The 21,329-nt window shown below is 41.9% G+C and overlaps 2 protein-coding genes across 6 annotated transcripts in view; both read left to right on the forward strand.

Annotated features, from left to right (window-relative positions):
* myofl (myoferlin like) overlaps positions 1-15,321 on the forward strand; it is a 56,765-nt gene extending 41,444 nt beyond the window's left edge. For 3 of the 4 annotated variants that reach the window (XM_054798299.1, XM_054798302.1, XM_054798301.1), the window contains 18 exons: positions 1,864-2,029; positions 2,105-2,175; positions 2,263-2,277; positions 4,000-4,098; positions 8,489-8,617; positions 10,816-10,971; positions 11,056-11,147; positions 11,225-11,395; positions 12,115-12,263; positions 12,343-12,482; positions 12,560-12,648; positions 12,721-12,816; positions 12,892-13,033; positions 13,103-13,202; positions 14,379-14,572; positions 14,648-14,757; positions 14,842-14,989; positions 15,071-15,321. In XM_054798299.1, the coding sequence (XP_054654274.1) occupies positions 1,864-2,029; positions 2,105-2,175; positions 2,263-2,277; positions 4,000-4,098; positions 8,489-8,617; positions 10,816-10,971; positions 11,056-11,147; positions 11,225-11,395; positions 12,115-12,263; positions 12,343-12,482; positions 12,560-12,648; positions 12,721-12,816; positions 12,892-13,033; positions 13,103-13,202; positions 14,379-14,572; positions 14,648-14,757; positions 14,842-14,989; positions 15,071-15,109 (2,106 nt within the window). In that variant the 3' untranslated portion in view covers positions 15,110-15,321. Of the gene's footprint in view, positions 1-1,863; positions 2,030-2,104; positions 2,176-2,262; positions 2,278-3,999; positions 4,099-8,488; positions 8,618-10,815; positions 10,972-11,055; positions 11,148-11,224; positions 11,396-12,114; positions 12,264-12,342; positions 12,483-12,559; positions 12,649-12,720; positions 12,817-12,891; positions 13,034-13,102; positions 13,203-14,378; positions 14,573-14,647; positions 14,758-14,841; positions 14,990-15,070 lie in introns of those variants that run through there. The other variant, XR_008573601.1, reaches the window with a different exon arrangement.
* A 2,782-nt stretch (positions 15,322-18,103) lies between these two features.
* The window catches only part of parga (poly (ADP-ribose) glycohydrolase a), a 47,362-nt gene continuing 44,136 nt past the window's right edge, over positions 18,104-21,329 (forward strand). Inside the window, exons 1-4 of one of the 2 annotated variants that reach the window (XM_054798602.1) lie at positions 18,104-18,271; positions 18,778-18,840; positions 18,909-19,466; positions 19,557-19,689. In XM_054798602.1, the coding sequence (XP_054654577.1) occupies positions 18,812-18,840; positions 18,909-19,466; positions 19,557-19,689 (720 nt within the window). In that variant the 5' untranslated portion in view covers positions 18,104-18,271; positions 18,778-18,811. The remainder of the gene's footprint in view (positions 18,272-18,777; positions 18,841-18,908; positions 19,467-19,556; positions 19,690-21,329) is intronic. The other variant, XM_054798603.1, reaches the window with a different exon arrangement.

The following is a 21,329-nucleotide window of genomic DNA, read 5'->3' on the forward strand; positions in this document are numbered from 1 at the left end:
TGGGAGTGAGACAAAGCATATTTTGAGTAAGCATCCATCCATCCATTTTGTCGTCTTTGGGCGACAGACGGGGTACACCCTGGACTGGTCGCCAGCCATACAGACGTACAGACAAACAACCATTCACACTCACGTTCATACCTTTGGCCAATTAACCTAACATGCATGTTTTTGGAATGTGGGAGGAAACCCACGCACGCACGGGGAGAACATGCAAACACACAGAAATGTCCAATGGAGATTTGAACCCAGGTCTTCCCTATCTCCTGACTGTGACTGTGCGGCCAACATGCTAACCACTAGACCACCATGCGTACCTTTTGAGTAGCAGTTTTTTTGCAAACAAGCATTAAATTGAAATAGTCTGTTCTTCACCTGATCAACAGTTTAAGATAGAAATAACACGTTGAAAAAAGGAGTGAGTAATGAGCAGCTGTGCCATTCTTGTTAATCAGCTGAAAAATGGGTTTGGGCATGCTTGATGCCAGTGTTTCCAGGAGGCTAGCGGGAATGTTGCTCCAGGTGGTGAAGATGGCTTCATGGAGGGCATCAACTGTCTCAAACTGATGTCCATTTGTGTAAACTTCCTTTGACATCCATCCCCAAATGTTCTCCATTGGATTTAGATCAGGGGAACATGCAGGATGGTCCAAAAGAGTGAGCTAATTACTCTGGAAGAAGTCCTTTGTGAAATGCAGCGTTGTTGAAAAAGCCAGTCATTACCACACAGACGAGGGCCTTCAGTCATGAGGGATGCCCCCTTCAGCATCTCCACATAGCCAGCTGCAACTGCAAATTACAAACGGCCAATTTTGTGGCGCTGAAGTAGACAAAGCCTTTTGAAGATCTTTTTTCTTCCTAAAAGCCTTCTCTGGCAGATGGTGTCTGATGGTTATTGGCCTGCACTCGGCACCAGTAACAACCTTCATTTGGGCCGAGGATGGTCTCGTGTCTTGACTGACAGCCAGTGGGATCCTCCGGGTCAGGGCCGGTGACAATTTTTTGTGTCTACCACTTGACTTTTGTGTTCCATAACCCTCAAATGACTGTCTTACTGCGTCCAACCTCAGCAGCAATGGTGCGTTGTGAGAGGCCTTGCTTATGCAGCTCAACAATCCCACCGCGTTCAAAGAGAGGAAGCTTTTTTGCCTTTGCCATCAAGAGATGATGACAGTGTGAATACCTGACACTAAATCACATTCAATCCACACTTTTGCCAAGACTGTGGCTTTTAAAGGCTGTGCTCTTAAACATTTGATGAACAGCCTATTTCACTTGAATGCCTGTGTACAATAAATTGCTTATTACCTTTTTTTTTCACCCTCCCATTTCTTCTTTTTGCATTTTGAAGCTTTAGTCTACTAAATCTCCTTAAGATCCAACCATCTAAAATATACATTTTTGCAATTTTTCAACTGGTCTTCAGTCTGTGTAGGCTCTCAGTCATACAGGAGTTGTCCATCGAGGGAAAGGCTTCTTGGGACGTCATCTGTACTTCTGTGAAGAAGGTGTCGGACGTTTCGCTCCTCATCCGAAGAGCTTCGTCAGCGAACTAATAAGTGCTGGTAGCCTAGGCCTTAAATACAGTAATTTGCAAATGAGGTGAAGCCAAGGCCGAGCCAGAACAATAGATGCTTACTGTATTAGATGCTAATAGATGCTTACTGTATTTAAGGCCTAGGCTACCAGCACTTATTAGTTCGCTGACGAAGCTCTTCGGATGAGGAGCGAAACGTCCGACACCTTCTTCACAGAAGTACAGATGACGTCTCAAGAAGCCTTTCCCTCAACTGGTCTTAAGGTTTTGATCAGGAGTGTTTTAGTATGTAATACATGAAATATTTAAAGAACTTCTTTTTCCAGCTTCTACCCAAAGAAGAGATGTACACTCCTCCCATCGTCCTAAAGGTCATCGACCACAGACCCTTTGGGAGGAAGCCGGTGGTGGGTCAGTGCACCATCGACTGCTTGGAGGTGTTCCGATGTGACCCATATCGAGTTAACAATGAAGTCTGCATGTCTGCAAGAGGTATACACACACACGCACACAAACATGCATCCGCCAAGCATTTATGGACTCATTCCTCCTCCCATTCGCTTTTAGTGGCAATGATAGCAGCTGCTCAGGGAGATGTTATCATAGACATCGAGGAAAGACCATCCATCAAAACTGAGGTGAATAATAATCCACTTACACACTCATGTACGCCCAAATCTTCCTTTCTGGTAACTAACTACTCTGTTTGACTTCCAAAACTGCAGGCTCAAACTGAGAAGGTGAGTGCCGCTTTTCTTTTCTTTAATAATACACAGTAATCCTTAGTTTATGGCGATTAATTGGTTGTAGACCCAACCGTGATAAGTGAATTTCTATTTATAAATGGACTATTTTTGTAGTTAGAAAACATAGCATGGAAAACCTGCTTAGGACTTTGTAAACACGTCTGGTTTAACATTATTAGAGCCCCCTAGACATGAATCACACCCATAGTGTCACAATTACACTCCTATTACTCAATGTTGTAGACATAATAAGAGGAAATAAAACTAAGACATACTGTAAATAAGACATAATATAGGCCCACACGTTAGCATTGGGAGTGCTCCTGGTGCTTCAAAAATATATAAATTAATAAATCGTGCTTTTTGTGGCTGATTATGGCCTATTATTAGTCAACAATACGCATATTTAAGCAAATTGTATGTACAGTGGTGCCTTGGTTAGCGTCATTAATCCGTTCTAGAAGGTCCAACTCAAACCAAAATGGACTCTAACCAAGGCAGGTTTTCCCTTTGAAAATAATGTAAATCCAATCAATTTGTTCCAGACACCCAAAGCTTTTAACACAAAACACATTTTGACAATGTGACAGTGCGGCCGTGCGTTGTTTACATGCTTCTGAAATGATGACGGTCTTCTCTTCAAGCTCTAAGATTTTGAGGTCTTGCACCGTTCGGTACGGTCCATTGCTTCTCTCTTTTTTTGCGGTCCATGTGTTTGTTACATTGTGCATCTTTCTCTGGCAGCAGCAACTCTGATATAAACAAATGCAGTTGCCCTAAAAATGGCGCCTGCGGCCCACAGTGCATTGCCGATTGGGCGTGTGATCCTAGATGGGAGCATGAACAAACCGCGCGCCATATTGCACTCTAACCAAGCGGGTAAATGCAAATCAATGCAAAATTTTAGCAAAAATTTTGGATGTTAACCAAAAAATGCACTAACCGGGGCGTGACCGAGGTAGCGCTGTATTTTTTGTCTAAATGAAGCATTTTCAAACCTAAAAATGGCTAAATGAAGTAAAATACAAATAGAAGGGATTCAGAAGACGCAGACTTTATAACCGGAACAACAACAGGCTTTTATTGCACGTCTGAATGATCTCACGACCAGCACAATAATCCCTAACGCAGGCTACTGTTTTACTCAAACTAAAACGCAACATTGAACGCCCAACGTTACTTCCTGTCCCCCCACCCACTCAGCTCCCCTAGCACCGAAACACAGTTACAGCAACACTCACGAGCATGAGTCTTATTTACAGTATGTCTTAAATTACTTATTATTTCTTCTTATGCCTACTATATTGGTTAATAGGAGTGTAAAGATGACCATAGGGGTTTTATTTCATGTCGAGAGTGCTCTAATAATGTTGCAAAGCGTATTTACAAGGTCATAAACACATTTTCCATGCTCTAACTACGAAAATATTAAATAAATAAGGAATCCTACTTCACGGTGCTTTGTGGTAAAACTGCATATTTTGGTTGGCCTTTTACTGTGGCCAGCATTATTGTAATCAGCCTCTTGTTATGATATTTGTGTTGAGTGTGGATGGATGGATGGATGGATGGATGGATGGATGGATGGATAGATAGATAGATAGATAGATAGATAGATAGATAGATAGATAGATAGATAGATAGATAGATAGATAGATAGATAGATAGATAGATAGATAGATAGATAGATTTCACATGCGCACATCCGTTGTGCAGGAGGAGGAAGCGGTGGACTGGTGGAGTAAGTTCTACGCCTCGATTGGACTGCAGGAGAAGTGTGGGCCTTACCTGAAAAAGGGATATGACATGTTACAGGTGAGAACGTAAGGCCATTTATATAGCACGTTTCCAACAGGTCACGTGCTGTACAACACCCAATAAAACACAAACACTACGAAATAAACATTCCCAATGATAAAAACAGTACAATTAAAAACCACAGTAAGACAATGCACAAAAATAAAAACGCTAATAAATCAGTGCAGACGATGTGCAACATAAAAATCGCCCCGAGATTCAAGCTTAGATCTTGGAGCGGTTAAAAGCAACTATGAGCTGGGCCTCATTGTTCTAGCAGGAACACAAACAGACAAATAGTTCAATAAATACGAAGGAGCCAGACCATCCAGTGATTTAAAAAGCAAAAGAATAATTTTAAACCGGATCCTCTAATTAACAGGTAGCCAGTGTGAGGAGGACCAGGGTTATATGTTCCAGTCTTTTAGTACCACTTAATAGGCGGGCACCTGCGTATAGAGGACTGGTCCAGACCACAACACAAAGAGTTGTAGCGGGGAACAAGTGAATAACATGCTCCAAGACGTCAGCGGGAAGGTACGCTCAGGGCATGCAATAGATCACAACTGGACTGTTCAGGTTGTCGTAGAAGACGTTTCGCCTCTCATCCGAGCAGGCATGTGTGTGGTGAAGCTAGTCGCTAGCCGGCTAGTAGCTTGCTGGTGTGGTGTGGCGATGTGTCACTACGCCAGTAAAGTAGCAATGTTAATAACATAATAACAATGTCGCTGTAGCTTGGTTCATATGCAGGTCACATTATGTAAACTGAGCGTGGGTGCCGCTTTTTGGAGGTTTTTTCAGAAGGCTGTGTAGGCGGAATTGGTGCATCCCATTACATGCATTCTCAGCTGTCTCTTTTTAGCTGTTCTTTTATCTTGAGAACACACGGAAAAGAAAAAGACGTGTGTTCTAGCGATGTACAGTAAATCTCTTTGTAGTAGACGATTCCATGTGCATCTAAATACACAGGCTAATATACATAGGATTTAAAAAAACGATATATTCTAAAAATAGAACAATTCGATACAGTTTACAAATTATGCAATTTCATGTGTTACAGTGTTTAAAAAATACGATTCGATTCGAATCAATACAATTTAACGGTTACATTTGTTGATGTAGGCATTAATCTTACATTATAAAATAAAGAAGTCAACTGTATAAAAGTGGAATTCTTACAGTATTTTCAAATGTGTAAAAGAGCACATCATATCCCCAAGCATGCTGTAATCGGGCCGCAATGATTTAAAAAAAAAAGAACACTTAAAAAAATTAAATAATAAAATCATTTGTAAAGAAATACATCAAATTTGATGTAAATGGATATCAATTTTGGAAAAATATGGCCCATTATTTTATTTTAAAAATAATATGCAGTTAGAAAGTTTTTGCATGTTTAAGTTGTTTGTTTCGAGCGGCAACTTGCTCACTTTGTTTGACGGTCCTTGAACGCACCATCTAACTTTCTCCCACGCTACACAGATAGACTACTATAGTGTATATTTCCCCTTTTTCTTTCACCTCATATTTGGTATCAAATGCTGATACTATGTGGGAATGATGATTTGATGACCTTTGATGAGTGTTTGTTTGGTGAACAACCTCTCCGAAGAACAAAGTCCAGGCTCGGACTGGTGGATGGTGGCTCTGTATTAATTTAGCGCTTTTAATCTGATGTTGTTCCTGTCTTAGTTTTACACATAATATACATAAGAAATAAGATCAATCAGATGGCTATAATGTATGTATGTTTTCTGATGTCTTGAACTAGCTAGTGCGCTGCTAATGCTATTTACATCCATTCTCGTCTTCCGTCATGCTAAGCTACACAGCAAGTGACAATCCTTTCACTGGCAGCCCCGTCCCTCGCGTTGTTTAAGAGACGGACTATCAACCAGTTGCTAGTCTTGCCATACCTGGTGCATGTCTCTACAATCCATCCATCTTAAGGATTTATGGCTGATTCGTAACGCTCAAGGACGCTGCTACTAGGGATGCTCTGATCAAGGTTTTATGATGCCGATTCCAATATCGATCATCCATGAGTTAAACTGGCCGATACCTGTATGCAACACAGAGATGAACTGAAAATGTTTCGACTTATTTCGGACGAGTGCTATTGGCCAGGGGTGCCGTATAAGGAGGAAGAGTTAGGACAATTCCAAGGTCGCCTGACTGCCAGGGGCCCCCCAAAATAGGTAATTATTAAAAACATTAATTCAATTATTTTTCGTATCATTTGCTTCAGACTTCTGACTGTCATGCACATACGGGCGAGGGCTCAGCGTTTTGGCTACATTAGCTGCTGTGTGACTGATGATCACATCGTGAGCCTCGAACTCACCATACTCCATTAAGTGTTTGTCCTTCAAATTCCTTATTAAAGAAAGCGAGATATTTTTGGTGGCATGTTTTGCAGGGGGCAAAATTTATATCACACTCACAAATGGCAGGTAAGTCCCACACGGCAGACATGTTTGTTTTGGGTTTGGCACGACTGCGCAGTGTGAAGGAAAGTGGGCGGGGGACGATCGCTACAGGCTGGAGGCTGCAACAGTACAAGCTGGAGGCGATCGACTTTCGTGATGGCCGTTGATCAGCATATTGGCCGATACCGAGCATCCCTAGCTGCTACCCACGCAGCCGCATCTCTCGCTTGTCAAAAGAGTCTTTTATTGGTGGTTCCCACAGCATACAGCGGCCAAGAAGGTAAAAGGGCATCAACGGAGAGCTGTGGTGCAAAAAATAATAAATACAACAAAAGGCACCACCAAAAAACTAGCAAACTATACTGAAGAAGGTAGAAACTAACTGGCTACAAACTGGGAGAAGCTACCTGGCCTGGCAACAAGGCGCCGAGCAGCAAAAGGTTAAGTCCTCTATCTTTAAAGCCAGGAACTGGCGGGCAAAAGTCTTGGCTGAAGCCGAGAAGCAGGTAGCGTGCGTCCATGTGGAGCAATCAAATGACGCCCTCCTGCCACCACAGGTGTGCCTGAAAAGGTATAGCGTAGATAAGAAACACCAAACGCAACCAAAGAGAAACTAATAGGCAGCTCACCTGAAGCAGCCAACAGGTGTCACTGCAGGGCGTGACAGGTGTGCCGCTAGAGAGGTCAGGGGAACCGGAGTATAGAGGGAGCAGCCACCTGACGTGGTACAGTCAAGGCCGGTGTGACGCCACCGAGGTCTCTGGCAAACCTTTTGCACTTTTCAATCTCGGCGGCACAACATGCCTGCATGTGGTAGCGATGTGGCGTTTCAGGTGGCTGATGAGGTTTTTTGTGTGCTCGATGTTTTGGTTTTTTATTAGCATGCGATATGTCTTCTTTGGAAAGTGAATATTTGTTTACAAGTGAGCTCAGGGGAAGTTAGGACAGGCCATTAACGTCACAGGCAGGAGAAAAAGGGAGTGCTTCATTTGCTCACCTCCACAGTATGTGTAATTTAACCTCATTAAAGCATTTTTTTAAAATGATCGATTATCGGAGCTATTTTTAATCTTATCGGATTTATTGGTATGACGTCATATTTACCTCATATCGGTCCGATTTTGATCATGCACTCTGCATATTCATTTAATACCAAATTGAAGGGGAAGTTTAACAATCATGATAAAACTTTATCCGATGTGTAAAAATACATACCAGTATCGATAAAGCCTAATTTTCGGGGGAATCGCCACTCACCGTGTCAGGTTTTCACCGCTGCGCTATGTGAGGATTGGAACAGTAACATCAATGAAATCTTCAAGATTAAACACTCGTAACGCATTAAACAATCATCAAACGTACTTCATGAAAGAGCATTGAACAGCTTCATGCTGTCTTCTTTCTGCACCTTTCTCCTTGCGCCGTGCACTCGTAAGTGCAGTATTAAGCGCTAATTGTTTTCCACTTTTTACCCCCATAACAATTGGTATACCCCTGGGGGTACGCGTACCCCATTTTGGGAATCTAGGACCTAAATCTTTAGTTGAAAGGATCATACTCTTTATGCCCAACAGGACAATGGCCCATGTCAAAAAGTGTGACTTAGGCCTTTTTATTTTTTGCCTAAGTCACCATTTTTGATGGATTGATTGGTCAAACATGATGGAATCTTGAAACTCAATGCATCAAGTATCAAACCAGGCACAAAAGCAGGAGACCCAACTGTACAGGACTTGTGGGCTCTTCGATTTAGCCCCCATGGCTAGGTCCAGTACAAGCTACCCTTCTCTGAGAACTTTGAGTCGTTTTTGAGTCAACAACTTGAAAATATGACTTGGGCCATTCTTTGAATAGGGTGACGATGTGGTGGTGGTGTAAAGACAAAAACCATGGCAACAAATCTGTCAGTGTCCAAATACTGTATTGTTGCATCTCCAATGAGGCGTTGTACTTGTCTAACCTTGCAATGTGGCTTCCAGGTGTATGACCGTGAACTAGAACACGTGGAACAGTTCCAAGGACTCACTGATTTCTGCAGCACTTTCAAACTCCTGCGAGGAAAGACAGACGAAGATGAAGACGATCCCTCCGTTGTGGGAGAGTTCAAGGTGAGGAAGCCCGGTAGCAGGAATTGCTGCTGTTTAACCAGCGCTTGCCTGCCCTCTAGTGGACAAAAGTGCTTGCTTCAGGAAGGGACGTATCAACGAGTGATGTGCGATAGCAGTGATTTTACTGAGTAAAATTCAGGCTGGGGCCGCATGGTGGTCGAGTGGTTAGCATGTTGGCCACACAGTCACAGTTTGGAGGTTCGATTCTCCCTTGGGGCATTTCTGTGTGGAGTTTGCATGTTCTCCCCGTGCGTGCGTGGGTTTTCTCCGGGTACTCCGGTTTCCTCCCACATTCCAAAAACATGCATGCTAAGTAAATTGTCCATAGGTATGAATGTGGGTGTGAATGATGGTTGTCTATATGTGCCCTGCCATTGGCTGGTGACCAGTCCACGGTGTACCCCGCCTCTCGCTCAAAGTCGGCTGGGATAGGCTCCAGCATGCCCTCGACCCTAATTAGGATAAGCGGCATAGAAGATGGATGAATGGATAATAGTTTAATAATTAAGTTATTTATTTATGTTCAACCCTGAGGTATATTGAGGTAGCGGGTGATTTACAATATAGCCAAGCTAATATACAACAACAGAGGACATGATATGTGTGAAAATGCTATTTTAAACAATACAAGAAGAAAGAAGTAAAATAATAAAAACATTAAAATAAATGATTAATTGTTAAGATCTACTATAAGAATGAAACCTGTATTCACAATTCACACGTGGCTCTGTTTACAATTGATCATCTTTTCACAGACAAACATTACCTCAAATGACTCAACTATCAAAAGTATTGATAATTTGATTTGAGTATCAGTTTTAGAGCATAAAGAGCTGAGTAGGGTAGAGTATTGAAAGTCTCGATACAGTTTTTCAGTATCGATCGGCACATCATACACAATCATACAGAGTAATCCCTCATTTTAATTGGTTCCACCCCCGACTGTGATAAGTCAATTTACGTCAAGTAGGATTTCGGATTTATAAATAGAATATTTTTGTAGTTAAAGCATTTACAACCTTCTATTCTAAATAAGTTTTTAAACATTATTAGAGCCCTCTAGACATGAAAGAACACCGCTAAAGTCACTTTCACACTCCTATTACCCAATGTAGTAAAAATAAGAGAAAATAAGACCTCAATAAGACCCGTGCTCGTGTGTGTTGCTGTAAATGTGTTCCACTGTGTTCCCTACAGGAGTTAAGTGGTGGGCAGACAGAAAGTAATGTAGGGGGTTCAGAATTGAGTGAATTACAGCCACGAAGTAGCCCATGTTGTCCCTGTTATGAGATCATACAAACCCTAAATAAAAGCCTGTTGGTCCTGTAAACAAGTCTGGTGCTTGTGTGTCTCACCCAACATTCCATTAGCATTACTGACAGCTTTTGGCCAGCTTAGAATATTGTATTTCACTTCATTTTGCTGTTTTTATGCTTTTTGTTCGTATGTAAAATGTAATAACATATAAAATCTGTAAAATGTGTTTAAATGTGGATATTTTGTTACGGTGAGTGCCAGCGAACCCCGAAAACAGGGGCTGTAAGCATTGCTAAGAGTTCACAAAAATACTTTAATGACAGTAAAGAGAACAAGAAACATCAGACGAAACAAAGCTCGTATAAAAGGGCAAAAACAAGGAAAATAAAGCATTACTGCGGTGAAACCACGAGCAGGATACAAACTAAGGGCGCGGCATCACTAACATCCTGGTAGCGCTTGACAAATGGAGTTTGGAAATGTGAAACATAAGCATGGTAGCAAGAAAATACTCCAGCAACACACTAGGAACAGGGACGCTGTCAAATAGTGTCAGACTGATTGCAGATAGGAACCAGCTGCATCTGGTGGCTCCGCCCAGCACCCAACTCCCAGTGGTCTAAGGGCAGAGAGAGCACAGGAAGTGAAGGGGAAAACACACCAAATTAAGAGCTCGCAGGCTGGAATGTAGCATAATTTTTACTTATAAAAGGCCGCACGTTCCAGGACCACCAGTGAATGGTGAAAAAATGTGAGTAATTGAGACGCCCCTCCCCCAAAATTTTGACACATGGCTCGTGTGGAAAAAATAAGCTTTTTTTGGAGAAGAAAAAAAAATTACCAAAATTTGCAAATTTGTGGGGCATTTGATTTGATTTTATTATTATTATACTTTTTTTATCCACTGTAATCTGAAATATTTTCCTTTTCGGTGAGTACAGGGCTCGTTCAAGATCTACCCGCTGCCTGATGACCCTGGGGTGCCAGCCCCCCCTCGTCAGTTCCGAGAGCTACCTGAAAGCGGACCTCAGGAATGTCTGGTCAGAATCTATGTGGTGCGCTGCACTGACCTGCAGCCCAAGGACACAAACGGCATGGTATGTTGATGATGAAGATACAAATGCAGTGGATTAGCGTGAAGCTTTCAACATGCTTGTCTTTCTTTTGCCGTGTGACTGCAGTGTGATCCGTACGTGAGGATCACACTTGGGAGGAAAACAGTGGATGACAGGGACAACTACAAGCCAAACACTCTCAATCCAGAGTTTGGGAGGTGATTGAGATTTTGCTCCAACAACTTCAGCAGCCAGGTGTGACCACCCACTAGCAGACTTTTCTAACTTTGTTTAGGATGTTTGAGCTGTCCTGCTACTTGCCACAAGACAAGGACCTAAAGATCGCCGTGTATGACTACGACTTACTGAGCCGGGACGAAAAAGTGGGCGAGACCGTCATTGACTTGGAGAATCGGCTGCTCTCCCGCTTCAGGTCCTGCTGCGGCCTGCCACAGACGTACTGCACGTGAGTTGCACACTTGTGTCCAAGTGCCCAGGTACTTGCTACAAATACTACAGTGTACTTCTACTTAATGTACTTTCCTCATGTAGTAGCTACGTGGCTTCCATAAGCAGTTGCAGAGAGTACCGGGCTCAATGCGTTAGCAGAGGGAGGCTTTTAATTGCACAAATGCATTATTATAAGGTTGAATATTATATTTCAAATCATTTTACCGCCATATTAAAACAATATGTCATTCGTTCATTCATTTTCTATGCCGCTTAATCCTCATTAGGGTCACGGGGGTACGCTGGAGCCCATCCTATGTGACCTCCGGGCGATAGGCGGGGTGCACCCTGGACTGGTCACCAGTCAATGGCAGTTGTATTATATCGTATTGTATTATTTATTTTGTATTATTATATATTACAGTATATTATATCAAGATCAGCTTTCTCTTTAAACTCCACCGCCGCTTTACAGATGCCATGTCTGCTCTGTAGGCAATGCGTGTTGTGGTAAAGACTGCGACACATGGTGGCATCAGATAAAGTAAACTTAATTAGTAAGACTGAACATTATTTTTCCTCCTGAGGGGAAAAAATGCGTCTATCTGAGGGGTGGCGCATATTTATTCAATTACGTGAGGCACGGTGTCTATTACAGTGGATGCCAATCTTTTGTTATCTTCAAAGCCAAAGTTGTTGCACTGCAATACAAAGCTCTGTCGTATTTGCTTGCAGGTCAGGGGTTAATCAGTGGAGAGACCAACTGAAGCCTTCTCAGATCCTCCAGAATGTGGCCAAGATTCGGGGTGTTCCTTCTCCAAGCCTTGAGGGCGATGGAAGCTCGTTGTCTTTTGCAGGAAAACAATACAACCTGCAGGATTTTGGTATTTCTGATTGGCACACTTGCTTTGTGAAACAGCCATGTGCTTTTCTTTCACGGAGCATGTCCATGTGGTCTTCTAGAGGCAAACGCCGCCCCCCACTCTCACACTGGTCCAGCTAGAGAGAGACTGGCACTGCATGTCCTCCGAAACCAGGGTCTAGTACCAGAGCATGTGGAGACCAGAACCCTGTGCAGCTCCCACCAGCCCAACTTGTCTCAGGTTCAAGCAGTGCACCCCTTTAGAGCTACTTTGTACAATAAATACATGATAATCATGTTTTATGTACATACATACAGGGACGGATTCAAATGTGGGTGGACATTTTCCCCAAGAATCTCGGACTACCGGGGCCTCCATGTGATATCACTCCACGGAAAGCCAAGAAGTATGTGACTTATTTGGACTAAAAGTGAAATGACTGCATTGCAAAGATGATATCATGATATCTTTGAAATAGATACTACCTGCGTGCTATCGTTTGGAACACGACAGACGTCACTCTGGACGAAACAAGCATCACTGGGGAAAGCATGAGCGATATCTACGTGAAAGGGTACCATACTTCTCGTGTTACAGTGTGTCCTTTATGTGAGCATTTAACTTACACTATGTGTGCCACGTGTCCTAGATGGATGCCAGGGATGGAGGAGGACAAGCAGAAGACCGATGTTCATTACAGATCCCTGGATGGCGATGGAAATTTCAACTGGAGGTTCATTTTTGCTTTCGACTACCTGCCCGCGGAGCAGCTGTGTGTGGTCTCCAGGAAAGTGAGTGAGATGGTGAATAAAACTCAGTCATTGTGTATCAAGTCTCTAAATAGGGTTGTCTCTTCCTAGGAACACTTCTGGAATCTGGACAAAACAGAGTTCAGGATTCCTCCCAAGTTGATCATCCAGATATGGGACAATGACAAATTCTCCTTGGATGACTACTTAGGTAAAACAAGTTTTTACCTTATACTGTATATACACACAGTATGTATATATGTATTAATGTATATATGTGTGTGTATGTGTATATATATATATATATATATATATATATATATACAGGTACGAGCCCGAGGATATATGTACAGGATACGTGTGAAGCAGTCATGAATGGGTGTGTGCGTGAACAATTGAGTGCGGAGGAAGTGCGAAGATCGTCGTAAACTAACAATACCATCACTCCCTTCTTATTGAATGGGCTTCTAATCTCTAATTAGTCGGCAATTAAGTGATATTTTAGATGTTTTATTCAGGTGTTTTGGCTATTTTAGAATCTATTCACGGCATTGCAAAGTGGGAAGATTACTGTTTTGGCCGTCATTGAATCTTTTCAGGGCGGCATTGCAAGGTAAGAAGACGGCTTTTTTATGTGGAGCTAGGACTCCGTAATTAAAGTCTACACACGACGGCTTCATTGCTTAAAAAACTAAACTTTTTCGTGCCTGAAGCCTCTGCTTGAGTCTGCATTTTGGCCGCTATATGCGGTCAGATATTGACCAAGGGATACAAAATGGGTGGCCGCTGGCCGCGTTAGACAGGTGACTGCTATACACAGGGTCTATAATACGTACATTTTCTGCGGGGGATTTTTCAGTGGCCGCTATAGGCAGGTGGCCGTTCTATACAGGTGGCCGCTAAGACAGGTTTGACTGTATGTTGAACTCTCATGACATTTTCTGACCTCTCATGATTCGTACCTTTTTTTTTTTCAAGATTCTGGTCAAACTCCCAATTTGTACCACTCTGCAGACGTTTAACTTTGGAGGTTCCACTGTAAAAAGAGAATTTCTAACTGACCCTAACCCTACCACCTAACCATAACCTCTAACACCTAACCCTAACCCGAACACTACGACCTGACCATAACCACTAACACCTAACCATAACCGCTAAACCCTAAATAACCCCTAACTCCTAACCTTACGACCTAATCATAACCCCTAACCCTTAAACCTACCCCCTAAACCTATGACCTAACCTAACTCTAACCCTATGACCTAACCATAACCCTTAACACCTAACTCTAAGCCTGCCACCTAACCCAAACCCCTGAACCTAACCCTAATGTGTGCACTTTATGTCAGAGAAACAAACATGTTTCCCGTCAATATCTCCATCACAGGCTCAGTTGAGCTGGACCTCCTAAATCTCATCCCTCCCGCTAAAACCCCCGAAAAGTGCGGCTTGAAAATGTTGCCCGGAATGACAAACTCGGACCCCACCAAGAAATCCCTCCTCAACTCGCTTTTCTCCCAGAAGTCCGTACGAGGCTGGTGGCCGTGCACCATCGAGCAGGACGGGAAGCACGTTCTCGGCGTACGTTTGGGCCCACGCACAATACATTTGTGATCCCCTCCATCCTGTTTATGTCTTTTTAAAACTCTTTCCCAGGGGAAAGTGGAGATGACGTTGGAAATCGTGGACGAGAAAGAGATGGATGAGAGACCTGCCGGGAAAGGCCGAGAGGAGCCCAACATGAATCCCAAACTGGACTCACCCAAGTGACTATTAAAAGAGAGAATACCTTATCTTTACATTATGAGGGTGGATTGCATGAACATTGCTGCCTTTTCTCTCTCCACCAGTCGCCCTGACACCTCGTTCTTCTGGTTCACAAACCCTTGCAAGACCATGAAGTTCATTGTATGGCGGCGATTCAAGTGGCTTTTCATTGCAGGGATACTACTCCTGCTTGTGATACTGTTTTTCGGAATCCTCTTCTACTCGCTGCCTGTAAGTTTGCTCGTTTTATTACATCACATGCTGCCTGAACACGCCAAAACATCAATGTTTGTGTTTCATTTCTATCCACAGAACTATATCTCCATGAAGATTGTGAAGCCCTTCTCCTAGGAGACGTGTACCAACCACTGGGCTGTAGAATCACCAAACATCTTACTGTAATTGTCCCTCAGAGCAATATGCAACGATTTTTACTGCTCATGTCACAAATGCGTTTGTATCATTTGCACTATCATGACATGTTTGTTGCCCATTTCAAACAGTCACAAGCGTGTGTTGTTTTTTAATCAAATGTTTTTTTTTAAATGTTTTTTAAGCTTGAGCTGCTGTGTAAATTATGCCCGAATCTGGCTGTGAAAGACACCTGACGTTCTGTTAATAATTTCAGTTAGCATGTTTACATGTTGTGTTAAGTGTATTTTGATTAAACAGTTTGTCTTATAAAAAACGTACACATTGAATAAATTAAACTCATCTTTACAGTCCGCAAAATTGTGATGTGTGGATTGATACAGAAGTATCGATACTTCCGATATAAGCTCTTTATGCTCTAAAATCGATACTCAAATCAAAATATTGATACTTTTGATACTTCAGTCATTTGAGGTAATGTTTGTCTGGAAACATTTGTTGAAAGGATGACCGACCGTGAACGGAGCCATGTGTGAATTGTGAATAAAGATTTCCTTCTTTTAGTAGTTTTTATCAACAATTTAATCAAATGGTTTTAGTATTTTACTTATTTTTTTTATTGTTTATAATACCCATCCATCCATCTTCTTTGCTGCTTATCCTCATTAGGGTTGCGGCGGTATGCTGGAGCCTATCCCAGCTGACTTTGGGCGACAGGCGGGGTACACCCTGGACTGGTCACCAGCCAATGGCAGGGCACATATAGACAAACAACCAATCACACTCACATTCATACCTATGGACAATTTAGAGTCTCCAATTAACCTAACATGCATGTTTTTGGAATGCGGGAGGAAACCGGAGTACTCCACACAGAGGTGCCCAATGGAGTCCTGACTGTGTGGCTAACATGCTAACCACTAGGCCACCGCGCGGCCCCTGTTTATAATACCATTTTCACATATTTATATGATTTTGTCCTGTTTTTTCTGTTGTGTATTAGCTTGGCTATATTGTAAATCACCTACTACCCCAATATATGCCAAGGCTTAAAATAACTTAAATGAATTATTAAATTATTGATTTATTTGAATTAATGTTATTTAAGTTTCAAAGTAATTAATTGTATTGTATTATTCATGCTATGATGTGAAACACACTACTTTTAAAAATTTACCAGACACATTGGGTGAATTTGTGCAAAGTACCGGTATCAGATCGGTATCGTCGATACCAGCTTGAATTTTACTCAGTATCAGATCAGAAACGAAATCACTAGTATCACACACACTGATCTGTACTTAAAGAATCTGGATAGGCCATTGGTAAGTGACTTGTGAAGCCACGCGGCCGCCATATTACCACTCACAAGAAACACTTCTCGGACAATGACTTATGTGAGAGCTTGTGAGTTGTTAAGTCTGTTGTTAGTTTGTTACCCACTCACACTAAATGCGAGGTTAGTCTTCAGACTAACCTCGCACTACAGGTGTGCTTGAGTTTAGTCATAAGGACTCGGGTATGATCATTTTTTAAAATTCTGTCGATATCATACCATACCTGAGTCATAACGGCTTTACATAGGGGGCAGTGGGGGGTATGTAAACAAACAACCACGACTAGACTACTAAATAATTTGCGGTTGCTTGCAAATATAAAAAAATAAGTTTTTTTTTTGTTTGTTTACCAGAATTTAAAATGAACCCCCATATGGGGACAATTTTATATATTATTACACATTATATTACATATTATTCCTGTGTTTTTTGTTCAAATATATTTCTATATCAGAAAAGAGGTTATTTCTATTTCATAACACAAACAAAAAAATCAGCAAAATGTTAAATGATTTTAAAACTTGTCCAAAGTCACTCTCTTTTATGATTCATATTTTGTACAAACGAGAGCATAGTGAATTGTATGAAAGTAAAAAAAAAAGTGAAGGATCATGACCATGGATTTTACTGGAAAAAAGGGATGGGATATGCAGTTCAAATTAAAATCTCTTTCTAGAGGAGTAAAAGTATGCATTGCTATAGGGGAGTGCTGAGCCAGGGGGCAGAGGAGAATTTTGTCCCAAAGGCAATGAGAATTGGAAGGGGAAAAAGTACATTTAATATAGCCAAAAGATAGAGAATAACGTATCAAATCGTTTTTAAGGGACGAAGGTTGCGTTACTTGAAGGAATGGGAGAATCTCCCAGCTTTTTAATGTAAAATATACAGTAGATGTTCTGCGAGCCTCTTCATCTGCTTTGTACACTACAGTATGTACGCTGTGCCAATGTAGTCTGCTACGTACGAGATGTGAGTGGTAAGATGGCCTCTCCGTGGCTTCAGCGGCTTGCACGGGCGCATGCGACGTATGGTCTATCCAGATTCTTTAAGTACAGATCACTGATCGCACAGCACAACCGTGAAACATTTCCGGTGTCGTCATCACAATGACACCCTGCAGTGATTTTTCCTCACTTTCCAGTCCTTTTACGACAAAAAACCCTACTTTGGGCCCAGCTGCTAGGATACCGTCGTATAATCCCGCCTCTTTTCTTGATATCAACGTTTTCATTGGTCCTCTTTATTCTTGTCGCCAAGCTTCACCGGCTGTCATAACGACATGTCACTAAAGCAGAAAGCAGACTATTTTATTGTTAATCTTTTAGCATTCATCTAGCCATATTCAGCATAGCTAGTGTATTTGATTAAGTAACTTTGTCTTATAAATAATGTATAGATTGAATAAATTCAATCAATTACGTTCATAATTGCAGTCTATACAACATTTCCGCTGGCGTCATCACAACGATACCTTGCAGTGATTTCTCCAGTGGATTTCTCCCCTCACGTTCCAGACCTTTTACGACAAAAAAAAAATCCTTTTTGGGCCCAGTTGCTAGGATACCGGTGTTCGACCCCGCCTCTCTTCCCTATAACAACGTTTTGATTGGTCCCCATTATTTCTGCCGCCAAGCAGTAGCGGCTGTCATAACGACATGTCAATAAAGCAGAAATCGGACGAGAACAATTATAGTGCTATATTTTTAGTCATATTCAGCATGGCGTTACATTGTTGCATTTGGAATGAGTAACTTACTACACAATGCACCAAAGCGAGGCATATCAACCCCTGAGGGACTTGCGTGTAAGTTGTATCCTCATTTCAACCGCTAGCTTGTAGCGGCTGCTTTGTACTCGTCGTTGACAGCAAACACTTTGATGTTTAGCTTCTGTGTGCAAAATTAGCATCATCTCGAGGTTTCGTTGCTGTGACGTTCAATTTACAAGGCCTATGACCGATGTATTGTTGATGATGAATGTATTGTTATTGAAAGCTATCGTCAAAGGTAATATATTCGATAGCCTTTGAAGACTGTGTTAGTCCATTTTTCGCCCCTTTTTGTTAGCCATAACAACAAAACACATAGCTAATATTACGTTCTCTGAACTCATGGTCCATAACGTACTCGGCGTTTGCGTTTGAGCAAATGTCTATACTAAAAGTCCCTCAAACGCTATGTAGTATTCATATTCTTGTGTTCGTGAGATCTCTGTGCGAGCTGAGACAATGCAAAAGCTTTGGAGTTGTGTGTGCAGCGTGCAATAGAAGCAAATTAGATACCATTGTACAAAATGTTTTTTTTTATGCAGCTTTTGTCAACTTGAATTGTCTGACCTCTCAAACATGGATGAAGAAATGGATTCCCAGAGGAGGTAAATAAAACGCAGAGTCTAGTAAATGCCATTCACATGACTTAGACTGACTTTTTGGTCTTTTGCAGTGTGACTGGTGACAGTCAGGCTGAAAGTCAGCTCTTCTGTCCAACTCCTGAGCAAGAGGGAGATTGTTTTTTAAGCAGAGACGCCTCCTCGCAGGCTTTAACCAACTCTTTAAGTGAATCTGGGTTTTCCGGCATGAGAAGTAGTCCGCCTCCAACGCATTGCTCTAATGGACAGAAATCAAAGAGGCCCACTTCCCCCGGGCCTCACCCTGTGAAAACAACCTGTGTTGCTGTACACTCCCACAATCCCACCTGCTGCCTCAGTCCAAAGAAGGGCGCGGGTTCCTCCAACGACGTGGAGATGCAAAGTCCCGACAGCCCTGCCGCTAAAACGCCGCTCGTCAACAACTCTGCAGACGGCCACGGAGATGGCGCCAATGCCACCATGGAAGAGTGTGGCTTTGCAGATGCTCAGGGAGACAGATCTGATGCTGGAAGTTTGGCCAACAACAAAGCGCCGCGTGTTTTGATGGGAACTGGCGATGCCGTGACCGCGGACTGTAGTGAAGCATCAGAAATGAATCAGGACTTCACTATCAAGCAGTTAATGTCTGAAGGGTATCTGCACCTTTTTTCTTGGTGATGAAGTCGTCGTAATGACCTCCTGTTATAATGTTGGCATTCTTTTCTGGTTGTGTTCCATTGCAGTGTTTCACCCCCAGTACATGAGATGATGAGAGGATGGCTTGGGACGCCCATAGATGAGCTGAACAGAATGCCCCAGTGTGCCCCACCTCTGTCTCACCTGAAAGCAATGCCGAACCACACTGTCACAGTCAGGGTGAGCTGAATATTTTTTCTTTTCTGTCTTTAGAACTTGCAAACACGTTGAAATACCCGTGCTGAAACCAATGCAAAACAAATGTTCCCTTTTGGAACTAATGGGAATTACACTGCAACCTCCAAACTCAAATGCCCCCGACAATTTGAAGTGAGTCTTTTAATTTTTATGGAAAAATATGCCTTCAAAAGTGGTGGGAAAAAAAACGTATATTAGGTTCGATTTAAATTTGTTGCACATGCGCAAGTACAAGATTTATGGGAATGGTTTTTATTATTTATTAAATAATTATAATAATTGTAAAATCTAATAACATTAAAAGCGATAACTTAAAAAAACGCTCCAATGAGGTGAGATTACCTGTACCGTGTGGGTGAGCAAATAAAGCGCTCCTTTATTATCCATGCTGTGACGTTAACGGGCTGTCGTAGCTTCCCCTGAGCTCACTTGTAAACAAATATCCACTTTTGACATTTAAAGACATTTTGCGTGGTGGTTGTACCGAATGTTTTCCCGATAATGGGGGGAAAAACTCATCAAGCACACAAAAAAACCTTATCAGCCACCTGAAACGCCAGTGCCGCGCTGTTTGAAAAGCGCAAAAGTTTTGCCAGAGACCTCCGTAGCATCACACTGGCTGCTCAGAGAAAGTGTCCGAATATAGTGCACCTTGCTGGGCCACAGCAGGTGGCTCCCTCTGCTCTATACTCTGGTTCTCCTGATAGTAGTGATGTGGTAGTAGTAATGATATTTGATTTGGACAAATCAACAGGTACAGTTGGTCAAATCCAAATTTGTTCCAGTCCTTCTTATCTCCAGGTGTGCACAAGTAGAAAGTAGATAGAAATAAAGTTACCGGTACCGTTTCGGTCTTGAGAAGCAGAAAGTTATCGGTATTGGCATCGATTTGGGGAAAAAGAAATACCGTGCAACTCTAAAACTAGTCGATAATTTATATATTTGTAATACAAGTAAAATGTACAGCATACTATGCTTCACTGATCATGTTTTTTTGTCAAGTGTTGGGTTTTTCCACACTTTGTTCAGCATCCTTGCACGCTCCTCAGTTGTGTGCGTTAGTGCTAACGTCCGACAGTCAATCCCGTCTTAAAACTTGCAGCGAGGTGACTACCAGTTAATACACGGTGGTAAATGGGTTACTGGAATTACAACAGCAAATAGTGTGGAATATAGTAGATGCGGCTTGGAGAAACGCCTCCCCTAGCCTGCTAACCTTAAATACTGTGATCGGTTTTATTGTTATTTTTGCGTTTGTTATGAGGACCATCGACTCTCTGTTGGTGTATGACCGTCAGGAACTATTTGAAATCCTAGATCGTATCGTAGTTTCGTATTTTAGTTTTTTAAATTAAATTTACTTATTCATTTTTTACCTACTTTTTGGACTTTTGGCTTTTATTGTTTCGATTTCTTGTTTTAAATATGTTATTGTAGTACGTTTCTTTGTTTCTATTTGATCTTTTAGTTCTTATTGTCGTAATTTTTACTTATTATTTACATTTACATTCCTTTATTTACTTATTATTTATGGTTTTGCTAGTCTGTGCAGCACTTTGGAAACAGTGTTTATAAAATGTGCTATATAAATAAAGTGGATTGGATTGGAACCTTGAGTGCTA

The sequence above is a fragment of the Dunckerocampus dactyliophorus genome, chromosome 14 (assembly GCF_027744805.1).
Source record: "Dunckerocampus dactyliophorus isolate RoL2022-P2 chromosome 14, RoL_Ddac_1.1, whole genome shotgun sequence".
NCBI classification, from domain to species: Eukaryota; Metazoa; Chordata; class Actinopteri; order Syngnathiformes; family Syngnathidae; genus Dunckerocampus; species Dunckerocampus dactyliophorus.